General features: G+C 40.7%; 1 protein-coding gene across 4 annotated transcripts in view; it reads right to left on the bottom strand.

Annotated features, from left to right (window-relative positions):
- Window positions 1-5,691: 5,691 nt before the first annotated feature.
- CRYZ (crystallin zeta) overlaps window positions 5,692-19,475 on the bottom strand; it is a 15,711-nt gene continuing 1,927 nt past the window's right edge. For 2 of the 4 annotated variants that reach the window (XM_030572104.1, XM_030572102.1), the window contains exons 2-9: window positions 15,205-15,321; window positions 14,718-14,870; window positions 12,761-12,924; window positions 11,604-11,655; window positions 9,191-9,340; window positions 6,524-6,625; window positions 6,344-6,439; window positions 5,692-6,056 (exon numbers count right to left, since the gene is read on the bottom strand). In XM_030572104.1, the coding sequence (XP_030427964.1) occupies window positions 5,895-6,056; window positions 6,344-6,439; window positions 6,524-6,625; window positions 9,191-9,340; window positions 11,604-11,655; window positions 12,761-12,924; window positions 14,718-14,870; window positions 15,205-15,315 (990 nt within the window). In that variant the 5' untranslated portion in view covers window positions 15,316-15,321 and the 3' untranslated portion in view covers window positions 5,692-5,894. Of the gene's footprint in view, window positions 6,057-6,343; window positions 6,440-6,523; window positions 6,626-9,190; window positions 9,341-11,603; window positions 11,656-12,760; window positions 12,925-13,721; window positions 13,853-14,717; window positions 14,871-15,163; window positions 15,322-19,475 lie in introns of those variants that run through there. The other 2 variants (XM_030572105.1, XM_030572106.1) reach the window with 2 other exon arrangements.

Raw genomic sequence — 19,475 nt, 5'->3', positions numbered from 1 at the left:
CAAAAGAGATAATCAGGCCTACTAAATTAATAGACTTCACCACTACAGTAAGGCCCCTCTCTACACTTGGAAAATGAGTAGGCAGCCAGATTCTTCACTGCCTTGCACATTCTGATCTGACAGCATTCTACAGCTCCCTTTGCAGAGAGATGAGTGATTAGGCAGTGGAGAAATCAAGCCACAGGAGTCTAGTATACTTTCTGAAATGGAGGTTTAAAACGAATAGTTACCCACGATGCTGTATGATTGATGAGCATTTATATCATTGTTGCTACCACTGTTATACAATTGCAAAAAATCTTATATGAAGTAAGTCATGTAAAATATCAATGGAAAAGTTGTAATCTGCTAAGTATGTTAATCCTACTTATATGCATATTTCATCTTTGTATCTGAAGTAATGACTTTGTTATTTGTATCTCAAACATGTTTTGTTCTTGGGTGACACCCACAAGGTAGTTTTACATCCTGTCTAGCCAGCCCAATGTTGATGAACCATTCAGGGAGATCAGCTCTTCAAAGAGTCTTCCTGCAGCTGCCTCAGGCAGCAAGGAGCCTAGGGCCACCCGTTATTCAGCAAAAGATGTAAGATCATGTGATGTGGACATGTGACCTCAGACTCAATCTCTGTCAGTAATTTTCTATGCAAAGGGGCTGTGGGGTTTGTTTGGGACAGTGAATTTCCATGTACATGGCAGAGGATTTAAAAGACACCTGAGACATCTCCATTTTGCCTCATTCCTATACAAATTCTCTGGACTGCGGATTTACACCTAAAATGCTTATTTTGAACAATGGACTGAGGACCATCCAATCTTTTGGAAGTTACCAGAGAGATGTTTGCAAGCCAGCAGTCTATTCAATCACTGCTACAAACATAAGGACTTAGCAATCATTTTATTCTTTTCTTAATAAAATCTTCAGTTAGTTTACTAAGGATTGTCTGCCAGTGTGATATTTGGGTAAGATCTGAGGGCATGGCTACACTTGAAATTTCAAAGCGCTGTGTGCGTGTCGTTGGAGCGCCAGCGCTGGGAGAGAGCTCTCCCAGCACTGCACGTAAACCACATCCTTTATGGGTATAGCTTGCAGCGCTGGGAGCCGCGCTCCCAGCGCTGCGGCACTGATTACACTGAGGCTTTACAGCGCTGTATCTTGCAGCGCTCGGGGGGGGGAGGGTTTCACACCCGAGCGCGAAAGTTGCACGCTGTAAAGCGCCAGTGTAGCTATGGCCTGAGATACATATTGACATGGCAGGTAAGCATCTGATCCTTTGAGAGGAGTAGACCTTCGCATACGGTGAATTAGGTTTTCAGTAACCTCTCACTATATTAGACCTGTTTGTCTGGATAGGAGCCCAGGACCAGAATGCATAAAAGGGACTGGTTAACAGGAAGCTTAACACAGTCTGGTGCTACAGAAGCTCTTTTGCTACTGGTTTGCTAATTATAGAATAAACCACCAGTTTGTGGGGATTGTTGCCCTGAGGTGACACTCTCAGTGTAGTCTATTCCAATACACAAGTTGTTTCAAATTTCATTGGAGTAGAGAATGGAGCAGAAGAGTCTGATGATTGACATTTGTTATCATTCATATCACTCTTCTCGATTGCCAAGTGCTCAAATGGCTTATGTGCTTACATATCTCGTATTCTTCTGAACCACTGCTACCGCTGCAGCTTAGCAAATAAAACTTGATTCCAATTACTTAGAGCAAGACTGAAAAAACATCTGGTGAGCGCAGATTTTTATTTTTTTTTTTAAAACGGGTGTCCTCAGCAGTTCAATGAGAGCTTTTAGAAAGTCAAACAGCTCAATACTAATAATGCCTTTCTGAAATGAGGGCAACTGTTCCTTCATGACACACAGGTAAGCCAGCTAAATAATTCCATGCCCAGGACACTTAATGAGTCAGTGGGTTATTCTTCCCCAATTGCACACCCTGAGATAACTGTGGTGCATTAATTTAAAACACTACAGATCAAGATGTTGAAAAGGAACATGAATTATAGGTTTATAAAACATATGGTATTTTAGTGAGCTGCGAGGACAAGCCAACAAAACAGTTTAATGAGTACTCCCAAAAGCAAGGGAGATTTACATGTTTTAGAAGATTGTTTCACTGGTTTTTCTATATTATTTTAGAATAAGATAAATGTCAGTAGGAATAAGTGGCTATTCAAAGAAAGCAAAGAGTAGAAAACAGAAGTGTAATGGGACCACTACTCTTTAAGGCTTTTAGAGAAACTTGTGCATCTGTTTGAAGGATATAGGGGGATTTTAAGTTAAGATGGGTTGAACCAGACAAATTCAGGCTATATATTTAATATAACAGATGAAATTTTTTTACAGTGGAATTGCTACAAATTCCTTTCTAATGGAGACCTTTCAATACTCACCACTGTACAGATGAGCAGACTACAATTATGAGAACTCTTCCTTAATCTTGGTAGAAATGTTCTGATATAGGTCAAATAGTATCATTGGGAAATCATCTCACTAAGGGAAGCTCCAGTAATATCAAACAGTACATTGAAGTCTAAGCTGCAAATGTCCACGTATCACAAACACAATGTATTTTATATTACTTGGAGTATATCTTGAACAGTCTTAATTATATTAGCAGTGTAATCTACTCTGTATTTAACTGAGATTAATAAGGCCAGAAAGTTGTTTGGAGCACTGTGAAAGGGTGCAGAGGCACTTCTTTGTCCCTGGCAAATGAATTAACCAGGCTTACAAACAGGCCTAGGTGGGAGAGGCTATTTAGAAGACAGTATGATTAATTTGGGGCCACAATTGTGAGTTTCATGACCTGGGAAACACTGTTACAATCTGATGTTTTAAATGGTTGTGTATTGCCCAAAACATGAAATTTGCCCACACATGAACAGGTTATCAAATGATTAACCCGGTAGGTTTTTGCTGAATGACTTCACCAGCCTATAAAAAGTTAAAAGGATAGTGAGAACAAAGGAAGTGATGTGGACTAGTTTATTTGCTTGGGTCTTCAATTAAATGGGTAAAACATGCTGTTAGATGAACAATGTTTTAATAATCACAGGCCCTTTCATTGATTCAAAGTTACAAATATAAATGGTAGCTTTTGGATATGAAATTTATTTGTTTCACAGTAGGATGCCTGGGGAGCCTATACAGATACACTGACGGGAATCCATTTAAAAAAGGAAGAGCACTGAACCAAAGAACAAGTATAAATGATTGATGTCAGCTAACTGTACTTACTGTAGGCTCCTCAGAACCAAGAAAGGCCTTCGGTGAGCCACGATAGCATCTCAGTGACAGCTTTCAACTGGCAATGTTCCAGTTTAATTCACTGTAACAAATGTTTTTCCTGTCTCTTGAATGATAATTGTATTACGTACATAAAACAAATGTTGCTACTTTTACCCCTATGGAATTCAAAACAGATTACACACAAAATGTTAGAAAATAGTGCAGATTTTTAGAGTAAGACTCTCTTCTGGCATATCAAGAACTAGATAATACAATTTGAATCCATGTCAAGATCTGCTGTTATTTAGAATCAATGACCAAAATATTTCATATCTGCATGTAAAGTGAGAGTATGGACAACATGGTACTACCAACTTCATTAGTGGACTAACCCCAGGATAGGGATATATTGATCCAAAACACGTGCTCATATCATGATTAAATTATCGTTGGCATGTCCTGGAGGAATGGGGAGGACCGTTCTCTGCTCTGTTCACTAGTTTAATAAAATACAGAATGTGGTAACAGAAAATAACAAAAAAGTAAGCATGCAAAAACAAATCCACACTTGTATAACAGTTTGTTTACTCTTTATTGATACTGCCAACCAAGAACACCGACTAGCAGTTAAATCAAAATAGCCACGTTTGATTATTAGTACTTGTCCTGGGCCACAAGATAAAGAGATTAAATTCATTCAAGAAATGACCATCAAACAGGACTACAAAATGGAGGCAAGCTAGACCTGGATTCTGCTGCAAGTTCCCCTGGTTTCTATAGCATTCTGGTGTGGCAAATGCAAATTTCTGCTGCAGATTGAAAAACTGAGATTTCTATTGCATTAGATATGAAGAGTAATACAATCAGTACAGAGGTCCTCATTTCATAGTACATTCATTTGTTTTACAGAGTGGTCACATTTTCAATATGCTGCATTTTTTGTATCCATGAAGGGGACTGATGATTAGCAAAAGACGGCTTGAATTCTTGGCACCCAGGAGGGAGCCAGGTCCTCTTTCCCTCCCATTATGAAGGAACTGACTTTAAATTCAAAAGAAAGAGGGAGAGGATTGAACTCCTCACTGCCCTCCCTTTCAATAGCAAGGAATCAGGCTTTATCTGGCTATTTCTGCTAAAATGAGATCAGTAGTAAAATAATGAATGAAGACACTGCGCTTCAGAGTCATCATCCCATTGTGATAATTTGGGCAATTACACCTCTCAGGATATTGTTTGAGGCAGATTCAGGAACACAATGCTGCCCCTGTTTACATTCAATTCTTAGCAATCATAAGGGCCAGAAAGTTAATGATTTTAAAATCAAAGTTTGGATTCTAAAGCACACTTCTGTGGCAGATGGTGAATAGCAAAATATTTTGTGGCTACAGAATACATGGAGCCCTACTTACACATATACGTCGCTACACTTTAAAAGGCAGGCTGAAAGCCACATTCTGCACTAGCTAAAGCTTCCCTGTAGTATTCAAGGGAAGCAGTAAGTACAGCATTGTACAATATTCCAACCTAGACAGGACAGAACAATATTCCAACGCAATAAGGAAAAAGATGCAATTTCCAGGTCACCCAAATGGTGGGGAGGGGGGAGGAAAAGAGTACTTAGGCCATGTCTACATCTAAAATTTTGCAGCGCTGGTTGTTACAGCTGTATAGGGCCAGCGCTGCAGAGTGGCCACACTTACAGCAACCAGCGCTGCAAGTGGTGTTAGATGTGGCCACACTGCAGCGCTGTTGGGCGGCTTCAAGGGGGGTTCCGGGAACGCGAGAGCAAACCGGGAAAGGAGACCAGCTTCGCCGCGGTTTGCTCTCGCGTTCCCGGAGCCACCCAGCAAACCGCAGGGAAGGAGACCTGCTTGCTCGGGGTTCCGGGAACGAGAGAGCAAACCGGGAAAGGAGACCCGCTTCGCCGCGGTTTGCTCTCGCGTTCCCGAAGCCACCCAGCAAACCGCAGGGAAGGAGACCTGCTTGCTCGGGGCTCCGGGAACTAGAGAGCAAATCGGGAAAGGAGACCAGCTTCGCCGCGGTTTGCTCTCGCGTTCCCGGAGCCACCCAGCAAACCGCAGGGAAGGAGACCTGCTTGCTCGGGGCTCCGGGAACGAGAGAGCAAATCGGGGAAGGAGACCAGCTTCGCCGCGGTTTGCTCTCGCGTTCCCGGAGCCACCCAGCAAACCGCAGGGAAGGAGACCAGCTTGATTACCAGAGGTTTCCTCCTTCCACGGAGGTCAAGAAAAGCGCTGGTAAGTGTCTACATTGGATTACCAGCGCTGGATCACCAGCGCTGGATCCTCTACACCCGAGACAAAACGGGAGTACGGCCAGCGCTGCAAACAGGGAGTTGCAGCGCTGGTGATGCCCTGCAGATGTGTACACCTTCAAAGTTGCAGCGCTGTAACTCCCTCACCAGCGCTGCAACTTTCTGATGTAGACAAGCCCTTAGAAGCTTAAATCTGACTCTCTGCTTCTCATTACATAATAAAGCATTTTCATTTAAGGCATCCTCCCTGTCTAAATTAGACTTACTATTACTACAGAATATCTGTGATCAACTGTTTTGTAAAACATGCTAAATGAACCATATAAGCAAGGGTGTAATTAGAACAGCCACAATATAAGTGGAAAGAAACTTTATTACATGACTTATCATATAAGGAGTACCATCTTTCCCAAAGCACCACTGCTGTTAATAAGGAGTTCATGAGCCTTAGCCACTTTTTCCAATGGATATTCAGGGCCAACTACAGGTTTAAGCCAGCCAGCTTCTATACCAGCAAGAAGCGCCGTTTCACATTCGTGCATCGACTTCTGTATAGTGAAGATAGTATTTACTGTAAGTATATTAGATGTTTATACAAAGTTTTAATTCAAATTTCACAATTAAAATGCATTTTATTACATTTCTGAGATTTCTTAATTCTTCTACTTGTTCATTTAGAAAAATAAAATGCATATAATCTTATAAAATTTGTACCCTTACACCACAAATCAAACCCTATGCTATTTTGCTAAACATCTAATTTGCTTAAACTAAAAGTTTATAAATTATTAGAATAGCTCATCTAAGTGAATTCTTTGAACTAAAAATGCCTTACCTTAGTTGCACAAAACAGACTAACTCCTATTATGCTGGATTCTTTCATCATAGTGTCCCTGGGATATATTTCAATTGGACCTCTACTCCCCACGATCTGATACAAAAGAGACACTTAATCCAAACATTGTTCAACAAATTATAAATTTAATTTGAAGGCAATGACAGAGAAAATACTTACCATCACCCTTCCTCCAGGTGACAGTAGTTGTAAATCAGTGGCGAGATTAACATTAGCTAGCATTTCTATTATCACATCAACTCCCTGCACAGCACTGAATTCCTACACAGAATATAAAAAGAGATAAGCAATTGAGAAAAGTTCATATTTGGGTGTCTGTGTATATTTCACAGGCTGTAGGTAACCTGGGGTTTCTACATGTTAAGTCTGACATATCTAATGCAATTCTGAAAGTCCATCTTCATCTTACTGTGACTTGCTCGGATCCGAGTTTCTAAATGCTCCCTTCCCTTCATGACATAGTAAAACAAATAAGAAACACAGCTAATACAAGTACTATAGTGCAATCTCTTTATCACAAAACTTGAACTTACAAATGTAGAATTACGTACAAAAAAAATAGCTGCTTCCAAAAATAAATCTTTGTAAAATTTTAGAACCTGCAAGTCCACTCAGTCCTACTCCAGCCAATCGCTCAGACAAACAAGTTTGGTTAAAATTTGCAGGAGATAATGCTGCCCACTTCTTGTTTACAATGTCACCTGAAAGTGAGAACAGGCATTCACATGGCACTGTTGTAGCTGGTGCCACAAGATATTGATGTGCCAGATGCGCTAAAGATTCATATGTCCCTTCATGCTTTAAGCACCATTCCAGAGGACATGCGTCCATGCTGATGATGGGTTCTGCTCCATAACAATCCAAAGCACAGCAGACCAATGCATGTTCATTTTCATCATGAGTCAGATGCCACCAGCAGAACGTTGATTTTTCTTTTTTGGTGGTTCGGGTTCTGTAGTTTCTGTATCTGAGTGCTGCTCTTTTAAGTCTTCTGAAAGCATGCTCCACACCTCGTCCCCTTCAGATTTTAGAAAACACTTCAGATTCTTAAACTTTTGGGTTGAGTGCTGTAGCTATTTTTAGAAATCTCACATTGGTACTTTCTTTGCGCTTTGTCAAATTTGCTATGAAAGTGTTCCTAAAACAAGCATGTGCTAGCTCATCATCCGAGACTGCTATGATGTGAAATATATGGCAGAATGCAGGTAAACCAGAACAGGAGACATACAATTCTCCCCCAAGGAGTTCAATCACAATGTAATTAACGCTTTTTTTTTTTTTTTTTTACACTGAGCATCAGCAGCATGTCCTCTGGAATGGTGGCCAAAGAATGAAGGGGCATACGAACGTTTAGCATATCTAACAGAACTACAACAGTGCCATGTGAACACCTGTTCTCACTTTCAGGTGACATTGTAAACAAGAAGCGGGAAGCATTATCTCCTGCAAATTTTAACCAAACTTGTTCGTCTGAGCGATTGGCTGAAGTACGATTGAGTGGACTTCCAGGCTCTAAAGTTTTACATTGTTTTCTTTTTGAATGCAGTATTTTTTGGACATAATTCTAGATTTGTAAGTTCAACTTTCATGATAAAAGAGATTGCATTACAGTACTTAGATTAATTGAAAAATACGATTTCTTTTGTTTTTTACAGCGCAAATACTTGTAATCAAAAATAAATAAGAAGCGACACTGTACACTTTGTATTCTGTGTTGTCACTGAAATCAATATATTTGAAAATGTAGAAAACATCTAAAAATATTTAATAAATTTCAATTGGTATTCTATTGTTTAACAGTGCGGTTAACCACAATTAATTTTTTTGAGTTAATCGCATGAGCTAACTGCGATTAACTGACAGCCCTAGTTATGATTAAAGCTAAGATTTAGTCATGGGTATTTTTGGTATAAATCATGGACAGGTCACGGGCAATAAATACAAATTCACAGCCCATGACCTGTCCATTACTTTTATCAAAAATACCCCTGACTAAAACTCTACTTCATTTGTCTGGGGGCCCCTGCTACGGGGCAGGGGGCAGCCTGCTCCAGTGCTGGGGGTTGACTGCTGCCCTGGGACCACTGCTCGGGCAGCCCCCAGGACACCCCCTAGGACTGCTACTTAGGTAGTCCCTGGAGCCAACCACACCAGCTGTTGTTCCAGCAGTCCCCAGAGTCAGCTGCCTGGGACTGCCCGAGCAGAGGCCAGTGTGGCTGGCTCCAGGGGACTCCCGGGACCGCTGCTTGGTCATTCTCTGGGGCTTCCCTCAGGACTGCTGCTTGGGCAGTCTGTGGGACCAGCCACACCGGCCACTGCTTAGGCAATCCCTGAAGCCAGCTGGCCGGTATGGCTGGCCCTGGGGACTGCCAGAGCAGCTGGCCCCAGCTCACTCCAGAAGCAGCTGGCCACTGGGTGCCCGAACAGCAGGAAGTCATGGAGGTCGCAGAATCCATGACTTCTGTGATGTCTGTGAAAGAATCGCAGCCTTAGTTATGATTTAATATTCTTGGTATCCATACAGTTAAAATTAACAATTCTCCTTTGAGCAGAAATTAAAAGGTTGTGTAGACTCTGCTCCAGTGGCAGACCCCTAATCTAAAATTTAAAGAGCTGTTTACCAAATGTTTCATTTCATAAAAGTTACGAATAGAAAATATCTATCTAGTTCATCTGGCTGCCAGCACAGGATTGCCATCTATAGTACATTTTCTACTCAATTAAATGGAAGATAATTAATAGAAACCAAAATGGATTTTGAATATTTTAATGGAAGGAGAAAGAGGCTGAAAGATCTATGAAACCTTCAATCTGGTAGCAAATTACCTTAATCTTATCAACGTAATCAGCTTCTCTGTGATTAAACATTTTGTGGGCTCCATTTCTCAAAACTAGATTCATTCCTTCTTCAGTTCCAGCTGTGCCTAAAACCTTTAAACCATAAGCTCTGGCAATCTGGCATGTTGCTATTCCAACCTGGAAAAATGAGTTACATTTCCCTTTACCATTGGTTTTCCCACTCTTAATATAAATATCACCTACCAGAGACTCAGTACTTAACCTGTTAAAATAACTTAATATGTTTTTATGCATAACAAATTACTAACATAACTGAAACAGTATTTTGATTTACATTCACACACACAACACTGTGTACTAGTAGAGGTGCTGCACACACAACACACCTGACACAAAACCAAGGAAGTGAAAAGTTAAGCCGTGTAACAGTATATATTATCTTTTCTTCACACAAACACACTAACATGATCATCATATACCACAGAATGTATCACAACCTTGACTCTTAACCACAGAAGAGGTCCATTTAGCATCTCATTCCCCAGACTCCCAACATTACCATAAACAGATGAGACTCCCTAGTCTCACTGCCCCTTCTGCTGAGTCCTGAGAAACCACACTCTAGTTTCAGAAAGCCAAAGGAAGCCCTGCAAAGCATAGTTGCCAGATATTGTGGGGACCCCAGGGAAAACTCCCAAGCAGGGAAGCCTCATAGTGTAGTAGATTTTGAAGGAGGAAGTAAGCACATGAGCTTCCATTCTTATGCAGCATGTAAAACCACTGGAAGCCTGGTCAGACACTGATCCTGCCAAACAAACATCTGTATTCTCTACCACCACATCCTCTCATCCGTGCTCTATATTTCAGTTGGTGGTGAGAGGTGTTTTATTAGTGCCAAGCAGATGTAAAGTCTTGTTAGTGCCGGAGGACAAGAAGGCTTCAAGCCCATGAGGCACATCACAGACTCAGCTGGCTCACACTCAACTGCTTACATGGTGTGCAGAATGCAAAAGAGAAAAGAAGAACAAGCATGCACAAAACTCTGCCTCTCTTTTGGGGTTACTCTCAATCTGGTTCCTCCCGTGAAGGCAGGTTCTGCAATCTATCCTGACCAGCCCTGGAGACAGACACTTCCTCCGCTAATTTAAGTGCTGCTATTCTCTTCTACTGGTAGCAAAGTACCTCATTCCACTTCTGTTACCAACAGAATGCCATCTGCTGCCATTTATGGCTCTGCTAATGAGACTTGCACCCAGTAGTGTTATGTAAAGTAAACAAACTACCTTCCCCATAAGAAATCCTCATGACCATCACTCTTGCCAGGTGCTTATCAACTGACTATTTGAAAAACCAAAGTCACCTTTGACATTTACATTTCAAACTAACACACGGCATGACTAGATTATCTCAACATCCAAAAGTTGTTCAATGAACAACCTGAAAAGAATGCAAGATTAAAGGATCATTGTAGAAGCCTTTGTCAATGAAAGACATACAGACATCCATGCTTATCACTATGTTATGTGTCCCTTTGCCTACTCTCTTCTCACTGCACTTGAAAATGTTTTTGTAACAGTCTGCAAATCTATAGAGGATAATCTTATTTGTGGACCATGCCACTGTAAAGCAAAAACGTGTGTGTGTTCCCAGAAGCATATAAAAGAAGTGGAAACAGAAAATCAAAACTCAATTTATTAAAATAAAGAAAAAACATATTGCTGAATGTCCTTCTAGTCTAGTATATTACAAAAGAGCTGAGTTTTCTTTCATGTGAGACTTTCATAATCAGCCTTTTGCAGCCAACCAAGTAACTCAACAAAACTTGGCCAGCTCACAGTAGTTTTTTCCAGCCACTGGAAAGGGGAAATAGGGGCCACTTAAACTTTAACTATTCCCTCTTACGCTACCTCAGCCTTCTTGTTTATTCAGCAGAGCCAAAGGTTAGCCTTTTGTAAATACAGAAGCTAGTTGGGAAAACTTAATCTCAAACCTGAATGGACTTTATCTCCTCCAACATCTCCCATTTTCTAGCTATGTTACAGTTAATGGGCGAGAAACAGCACAGAGAGTCCCTATCCAGCCAGTGAGCATTTCTTGCACAACTAAGGACAGTTTGCCTAACTTTTCAAAACGTAACTTTTCCTTTAACTTTTCTCTGAGGCAGACTAGCTGTATGGCTGCTGAACCAGCTTCAGATCATTCTCCACTTTGTGATCACACCACGGGATGCCCTACATATGATCTATTTAAGTTCATATGACATCAGCATTTGAGGCCATATGTGGTAATTTGTGCTGTTTCAGGCTGCTATATTCTGGATGATAGGATTTAACTTTTAAGTGAAAAGAGCCTTCATGACAGAGAACCATTTGCCTTAGAACCATACACAAAAATAGACACACAAAATACTTGCTAACTTAAGTCTTTTCAAAATACTTACTCCTCCACTTGCCCCATGGACTAGCACAGTTTCCCCTGGTTTGGCATGCCCTCTAGAAGACAAAATGACAGATATTGAACTCTTTAATACATTATAACTTTAGCAGATCATATGCATTGTCCAGCCATAAGATGTAGTTGGGTTACATGAATTCAATATAAATCTTTTTAAAACACATTCAATGCGCGTAATTTTCCTCTCTTTAGTTTTACACTGAGTTAGTCCTGATTCAATATGGGATTAGAGAAGAGAATTGGGTCTCATCTCTTAATAATTCCTGGTTTTTAAAAGCTCTCATTCCTGAATGTAAACATAGTTATAAGCTACAACAATGGGAGTATCAGTTTCATGGTTGGTATAGGTGTGTATTAACACCAGCCTAGTTGAAAAAAATGTTGTTTTGAATACTTTAGTCTTCTGGGTTTTAAAATAATCTACCCATACTTTTTCAAAGGATAAACTAGATTGCCCTGTGCTTTGTTCTACGCATTTATCTAGACTGGATTCCCAGTCCTGATCACTTATCCTCTGACAAGGCACTCTTGCCTATCACTATAGTACAGATTTATTAATCAATACCATGGTGATTGACAGGGTTAAACACTTAGCTAGATGAGCTAGTAGGAGTTCTGCCAACATCTCCTGAAGACAGAGGTGATGGAAAGATAGGTTACGCAACTGCAACCCCTCAGTTCAATCAAGAAGCAGAAATTTTGACTGAAACAAGTCCTATCTAGTCCTTCTTAAGGATAGTGGTGAAGGTAAAGAGGGGTAGGAGGAGGAAAATAATTGACTCATTTCTTTCATTGTATGCACTTTTTTATTATATAGAGTGCCCATCCCAGTTCTGGGTGCCCCAGATGCACTCTTAAATATACATTCTTAAAAAGAAAAAGACTGTCAATTACCTCCAGATCACAACCCTCTGACAATACATTTAATTTAACCCTCCAACGGAATCCCCACCAAAGTCCTCCTCTTATCACGACCCTACCCAAGAAGTCTCCCATCTCTTTACGAAAGAGATAAAACAGGCCTTGCAGTGTGCCTGAAAATGTAAGCCATGTAGCTGGCTATTATGGATGGCATGTCTGCTCTATAGTTTGTATTTTAAAGTCTTCAAAAGCAGAAGATACAAACAGAGCTTGGCATCTTACTTTTGGAAGAGTGCACGGTAGGCAGTGAAATATGGAATTCCAATGGCAGCACCTTGCTTGAAGTCTAATTTATCTGACAAGGGGAAGACTGTGTCAGCTGCAGCAACTGTATAATCTGCATAGCCACCAGAGATGGTACCATTAGTAAAAACCCTGTCACCTTTCTGGCAGGAAAAAATAAAAAAAGGTTTAAACACAAGTTCCAAGTACTTCAGTCAAAGTTTATTATGTAACACTTTGGTAAAAGTTTTTTTTTATTTTTCTTTCCTTTCGGGAAGATAATTTTATATAATATATATAAAATTATCTTCCCGAAAGGAAGGCAGTAGGATTTTATAAAAATCAAGGAAGTGAAGTCTCTGCAACACATTTTTGTATATCCAGATTTCCAAAGGTGTGTGTGTAGATTACATCCTAGGTTCTATACTGTCAAACACAAAACTACTGCATGATTAAAGTGATACTTAATGAACCTAAATTCATCCAGCTGGACTCCACAAGGAAAACATCAGAAACATTTTACAAGCTTATGAAAAGCACTTAAGCAGTTTTTGAAGCCTGAGAAGTATACATTCTTAACAGGAATAGTTATTGGTAATAGTTATTGTTGGAGTCCTTCAACAGGATAAAATCACAACCTCCACACAATCACCAAGTGAGAAACATGGAACAATATAATTCCAATACTTATTTCCAGCCCTGGCAGCTAACCAGTATCAACTACTTTGGTACTGGCTGTGAGCTGCATATAGCACATCCCAATTCTTACAACATGGTAATTTCATGTTTTGTACAGTTTTTCCTCAATTCCGTACATTCTGACCAGTTATGGGTGTCTGACTTTCAAAATCACTGTATGATTATCTTAGCACCTGCATAGTATGTAAACCCCTGCCCTTTGATTTGCTGACACCTATTAGCAATTCTGCAGATTTTGGCACTGTGGCTATTTCCTACATACCATCAATATGCAAATCTCTTTATTCTGATTGGCTCCTCTATTCAGCCCTTTCAAGCTGTTTGTCTGCAACTATTACTCTCATCTTCTTTCCCTTCAGTTTAAGCAGGAAATGCCAAAATTTACATGAAAAACTAAAAGCAAAGAAAACGGAGCTGTCAATCTGCTGAAACAGAAAGTGTTTTGTTTATTTTTAAAAGTTAACACCTCTGCCTTAATTTTCCATCTCCAGGCCAGCAAGGCTCTTGTCTCCTCAATAACTGTCATATATGACTTCAGAATAAGAGAATCCCAGATCTCTACCCCAATAGTTTTTAAACAACACATATTCTGCTGTTAGTCTTTGGCCAAGACTCTTACTGACCTGTAAGGAAATAAAAGGGAAGGCCAACTAAAAAAACCCCACACATTTATCTTTTAACAGCCCACTTTTTCCCCTTCCTCAAGAAGAAATGGTTTAACCAAAAGGGCAGCGGGTAAAATATAACCACTATGAGACAGCAGCTGAGCATTTAAACATTGTTATCAGTAGATATACCTTGCATTTTTCCCCCTTCATTGTAAGTCTGAATATTAAAAATATCAGCAAAATAAATTCAGGGTCCTTCCTGTCAGTCCAGATGACGATGACAATAATTACAGCAATCTTGACATTTCTAATACGTCTACAATGCTGTAAAAATGTTTCTGGACCAAGACTGTGTAAACAAAACCCCAATCTTGCAACCAGCACCATGCAGTCAGGCTCCTGCACCGGTGCTGAACTCTACAGATCTCTATGCAGCTCCGTATGGGTGTAAGGGACGGCCCTGCAGAGCAGCTTGTAGGATTAAGGCCACTAATTTGACCTGGTTGCATGCTTTTCACCACCAGTTAGAGGTCCCCAAAACCCAGAGGAAATTCTGACAAGCCATAAATTATAGAGGTAGCAGTAAGTACTGTAACAATAATGTAGGGAAAGCATAAGCAATCAATTAAAGAAGAAACAGAATGTAATACCTTGAATACAGTTACATGCGCCCCAACAGCTTCAATTACTCCAGCAACATCTGTCCCAGGAGTGTAAGGTAAAGCTGGTTTTCTAGCATGAGTACCAGAACGAATATATGTCTCCACTGGATTTACACCACATGCATGGACTTTGATTAAGACCTGAAGAGAAAATGTTATTTGTTACATATCATTACAATCATCATAATTTTGCATCAACAGCTTAGTATTATTAAAGCAATTGGCTTGACTATTAAAGAGCCCTTAGTATGGATGTGAAACAATTTTGGAAAGTCTTTTGTATTCAATATATAGACTGCATTAGAATAACAAAACTAGTTAGTTAAATCTGATGCCTGTGGCTTTATTTATGTATATGCTGCTCAACCTACTCATATTCAGAATTAAGATGATTCTGCTTTGGACACTCACTCAAATCATACTCAAGTCATTACCATTCAGTGCAATTATCTTAGTTTACAGCTATCATTTCCACCTGATTTTCTTTCGGATTCGGCAATAAGACATCTGACAGGAGCTTAAGCACTTCAGGTCCACCAAATTCAGAAACTCTGACAGCTCTCATCACATTTCTTCCAGTTGCCATAGTGATCTGAATATCAGATGATGAGAAAATATTGCATTAACTTCACAATCCAGTTTTCACATTAGAGGGAATGGATCAAACTCCCTACTTTTAGACAACAGTTTAAATTAGGGGCTCACTACTGATTTCTTTTCATAGAAAAGATGATCTTACAAATCTTGCAAACGAAAAGCATTACCACCATCTCCCATGGGAATGTGTGGGCGTTAAAAGTGAATCAAATATGTAAATAACCACATTAAAAATATGAGTGCAGTAGTTCCTGTATTAGACATCATGCCATCACATCTTAAGGGAAATGCATTATACTTTGGGGGCCATGGTTGCATTTTACATAATGCATTTCCAGCTTCACTGATAAAAAACAAACAGGTCATATACAGTGAGTATTCAGCCAGGGTCTAAAAAGTAGATTTCCAGCTTCTCTTCCTGCTTGTTATTTAAGACAACAAAAAGTTCCTTTGTTCATCAGCCCTCAAAAATAAAAGATACAATGGGGAATTAAAATATATTGGAGGAAACCAGAAAAATTGAATACATATGTATCCTGAGGAGTACAGTTAATGTATCTAAAAGCTAGCTTGACTATGCATGTTTGTAAAGTATTTTAAGAACCTCAAGAAAGGCATACACTGACAGGAAGTGGGAAAAACAGGGCAAAGGTACATTAGTCAGACAGATAGGGAGCTAAGATAATGCTTCCTTTGGATCATGACAAAGGTCCAAGTCTTAGAGGGCTACTCAATCTTACACTTTCCCATGCCCTCTTCCTCAACATATAAATTACATCAATTTACCAAAGGGTAATTTACACCACCATATATTTGGTTTACTAAACAAATGTATAAAATACAGCCATGCCTAAATGCCCTGTTTCTACACTAATCAGAAGGGACAAGTTAAGCCAGAAAACATAAGAACTAAGGCCCCGATTTTGTAACTGGAGCTACAGCGGCAAACTCTTGCAGCTACATGGAGGCCCACCATCCACCTGCTGGAATCTGATTGCAGAATCAGGGCCTAAGCTAGAAATGCTAGCTCAGTACTGAGCCCAGCACAGTAGACAGGCATGGTTTTGAGCTGGCTGCAAATGGGAATTTCTGTTCTGTAGGAAATGCCAAAATAAAAAAAAATTGGTTCCAACAGTCAACATTTTTTCTTTTAGCTTATATAAATATTATGTAATATTACATAATGATACGTAAATATTATGTAATGTTAATATTAATGTTTTAAAATAATGAAGACTATACAAAACATTTCAACATTATAGAAGTGAAACTTTGACATTTTCCACATCACAAGTTAACAAAAATCAACATATTCCCATTAAATATTTTGATTTAGACAATATTGTACTACTGACTGAAAACAACTCTGCTGAAAAAATTTGGCCAGCTTGAGTTATTATATACGATACTACAATCCTAGTATAGTATTTGTATGTAAGAAATAACCTTTTATTTACCAAATATATGCTATTTTACTGGAGCTATCTCACAGTTTCATTACTATTCTGACTTCTCATCTCAAAAGGCTCCTAACCATATCACACAGCACAGAAAACATTAATTTAAAATTTCTCTCTGAAGCAGTAATCTTTTCCAAATCATGTCTCATTATACTGCTTTACATTAAAATTTCCAGTATAACAAAGACACAACTGCTTTAATATATACCACACTATCATGTTCTCAAAGCACAGGTAATTTTGCAGTTATGAATATGGGAACAGAAAAAAAATTGTATAAAAAAGTCTTTAAAAAAGGACAGGAGTTCTGGCGGCACCTTAGAGACTAACAAATTTATTTGAGCAAAAGCTTTTGTGGGCTATAGCCCACTTCATCAGATGCATAGAATGGAACAGATAGTAAGAAGATATATATACACATACAGTAACTCCTCACTTAACGTCCTCTCACTTAACGTTTCGAAGTTACGTCGCTGCTCCATTAGGGAACATGCTCCTTTAAAGTTGTGCAATGCTCCCTTATAAGGTCGTTTAGCTCACTTTACAAAGGAGCCTTGCACAAGTTCATCTTTTCTGTCTCCTCCCCCTCCCTTCCTCCCTCCTTCCAGTGCTTCCCCCACTGCCAAACATCTGTTTGGCAGTGCTCAGGACTTTCTGGGAGGGAAGGAGGGAGCAGGGAAGCTGCCCTGCCCCTCACCCCTGAAAAAAAACAGGGCCACCCAGAATGCAGGGGCTTTAGGGGCTGCAGGGCCCTGGACTAAGTGGGCCCTGGGGCTTTGGCTTGCAGCTCTAAAGTCTCTTTCAGAATGCGGCCCTGCAAGCATGGGCTGGAGGACTCAGGAAGAGCAGGGGAAGCCGCACAGCCAGCGGCCAGAGAGAAGCGGCGCTTTCCCCTTTGAAAGGAAAGTGCCACCCTGCTCCTCCTGAGTCCTCTAGCCCCTGCTCGCAGGGCTGCATTTCAAAAGGGGCTTTAGAGCTGCAGGCCAGGGCCCTGCAGCCCCTAAAGCCCCTGAGATCTGGTTGGCCCTGCCTGCTGAGGGGGAGGGGCAGTTCCCAGAATCACGACCATGGGGGTGGCGCAGCATTGCGCAGAGCCATCTGCACACCTCCTGCACAAAACAGGAGCTGCCCCAGGTAAGTGCTCTGCACCTCCTGCCTGAGCCTCCTCCCACACCCCCCACCCTGAGTGCCCTCCCCCACTGCAACTCCCTCCCAGACCCTGCACCCCCAGCCCTGAGCCCCAGGAGGAGAATGGAGAAAAAAAAAGAATGAAAAACAGAGGGGGAGAAGAGATAAGATAGAATGCTCCCCCCATGGGAGGGCCCCACTAACTCTAAATCCCCCACTGGTGGGAGGAGTGGGGAAGCCCTCCCTCCCAGAAAGTCCTACATGCTGCCAAACAGCTGTTTGGTGGCAGGAAAGCACTGGGAGGAAGGGGGAGGAGCGGGGACACGAGGTGCTCCAGGGAGGAAGTGGAGTGGGGGTGGGAAGAAGCAGGCTTGGAGCAGAGCGGGGACAGGAAGAGGCAGGCCTGGAGCATCCCCCAGCAAAGTCAGCACCTGTTCTTCTGAGGGGGACGGGGGGGGGGGGGTTGCTGCTGCACAAGGTGCTTCCTAGCATCCTTGCCTGCCTCATTGTCTGCAGCAGGCTGTGCCTGTGTAGGATAAGCCAGAGGTGTCTCCCCACCACACTACAGTACTGTACAGTATATAATGCCTTGTCTGCCCCCAAAAAGTTTCCTTGGAACCTAACCCCCCAAATTTACATTAAATCTTATGGGAAAATTAGATTTGTTTAACATTGTTTCACTTAAAAAGTTACATTTTTCAGGAACATAAGTACGTTAAGTGAGGACTTACTGTACAGAGAACATGAAAAGGTGGAAGTGACCATATTCACTTAAACTGTCAATGCAGAAATATTGGGCCTGCTTCTCCATATGCCAGTGGTGGGCAAATATTTTGACCTGAGGGCCACATTGGGGTTCTGAAACTGTATGGAGGGCCACTATAGTGTATTAAATTGCTCCCCGTAGGAACGTGCTACTTACAGTGTACTACTTATGGCTGCCAGTCCTGGTGCTCTGAACAGCACTGTAAGGGGGTGGGGAGCAGAGGGGTTGGATAAGGGGCAGGAGGTTCTGTTTTGCTTCCACGGGCACTGCAAAATGCATTTATTAGTTCGGGAGTTTGAGAACTTCTAATTCTCATTAGCTCTCTCATCTCAGAGTTTATCTATACATACAGTAGTTATTCCAGAATAAGAGTGCCTTTTTCCAAATTAGCTTAATCCTCTTTGGAACTGGATTAAGCTACACCAAAACATGACGTTATTCAAAAATAGTTATTGGGCTTTAAATTCACAGCCTACCTTAATCTGGAATAATTTTCATATGTAGACAAACCCAAATTTAAGGATTTTCTATAGTGCCTATTTACACTTTTCCCAGATAAATTAAATCTGCAGTGAGTTCCCTAGCAGACTTCAGAGTTCTTAAAGTACTAGCTGTGTGCTCATTAAATGTCTCTTCTGCACACTGTGAGAACACTACACATTTTATATTTTCTGTGTAGAAATTTTACATATATACTCTTGGGCCCTAGTCTGCAAGTGAAATTGCAGTTATGGTTAAAAGTTCCAATTGAATAAAAGGGGTCCACATAAGGGAGATGGAAATATAGGACTGCAA

This window comes from Gopherus evgoodei, chromosome 8 (assembly GCF_007399415.2).
Source record: "Gopherus evgoodei ecotype Sinaloan lineage chromosome 8, rGopEvg1_v1.p, whole genome shotgun sequence".
NCBI classification, from domain to species: Eukaryota; Metazoa; Chordata; order Testudines; family Testudinidae; genus Gopherus; species Gopherus evgoodei.
Note: the sequence above shows the minus strand (reverse complement) of the source record. Positions and strands in the feature narration are given on the sequence as shown.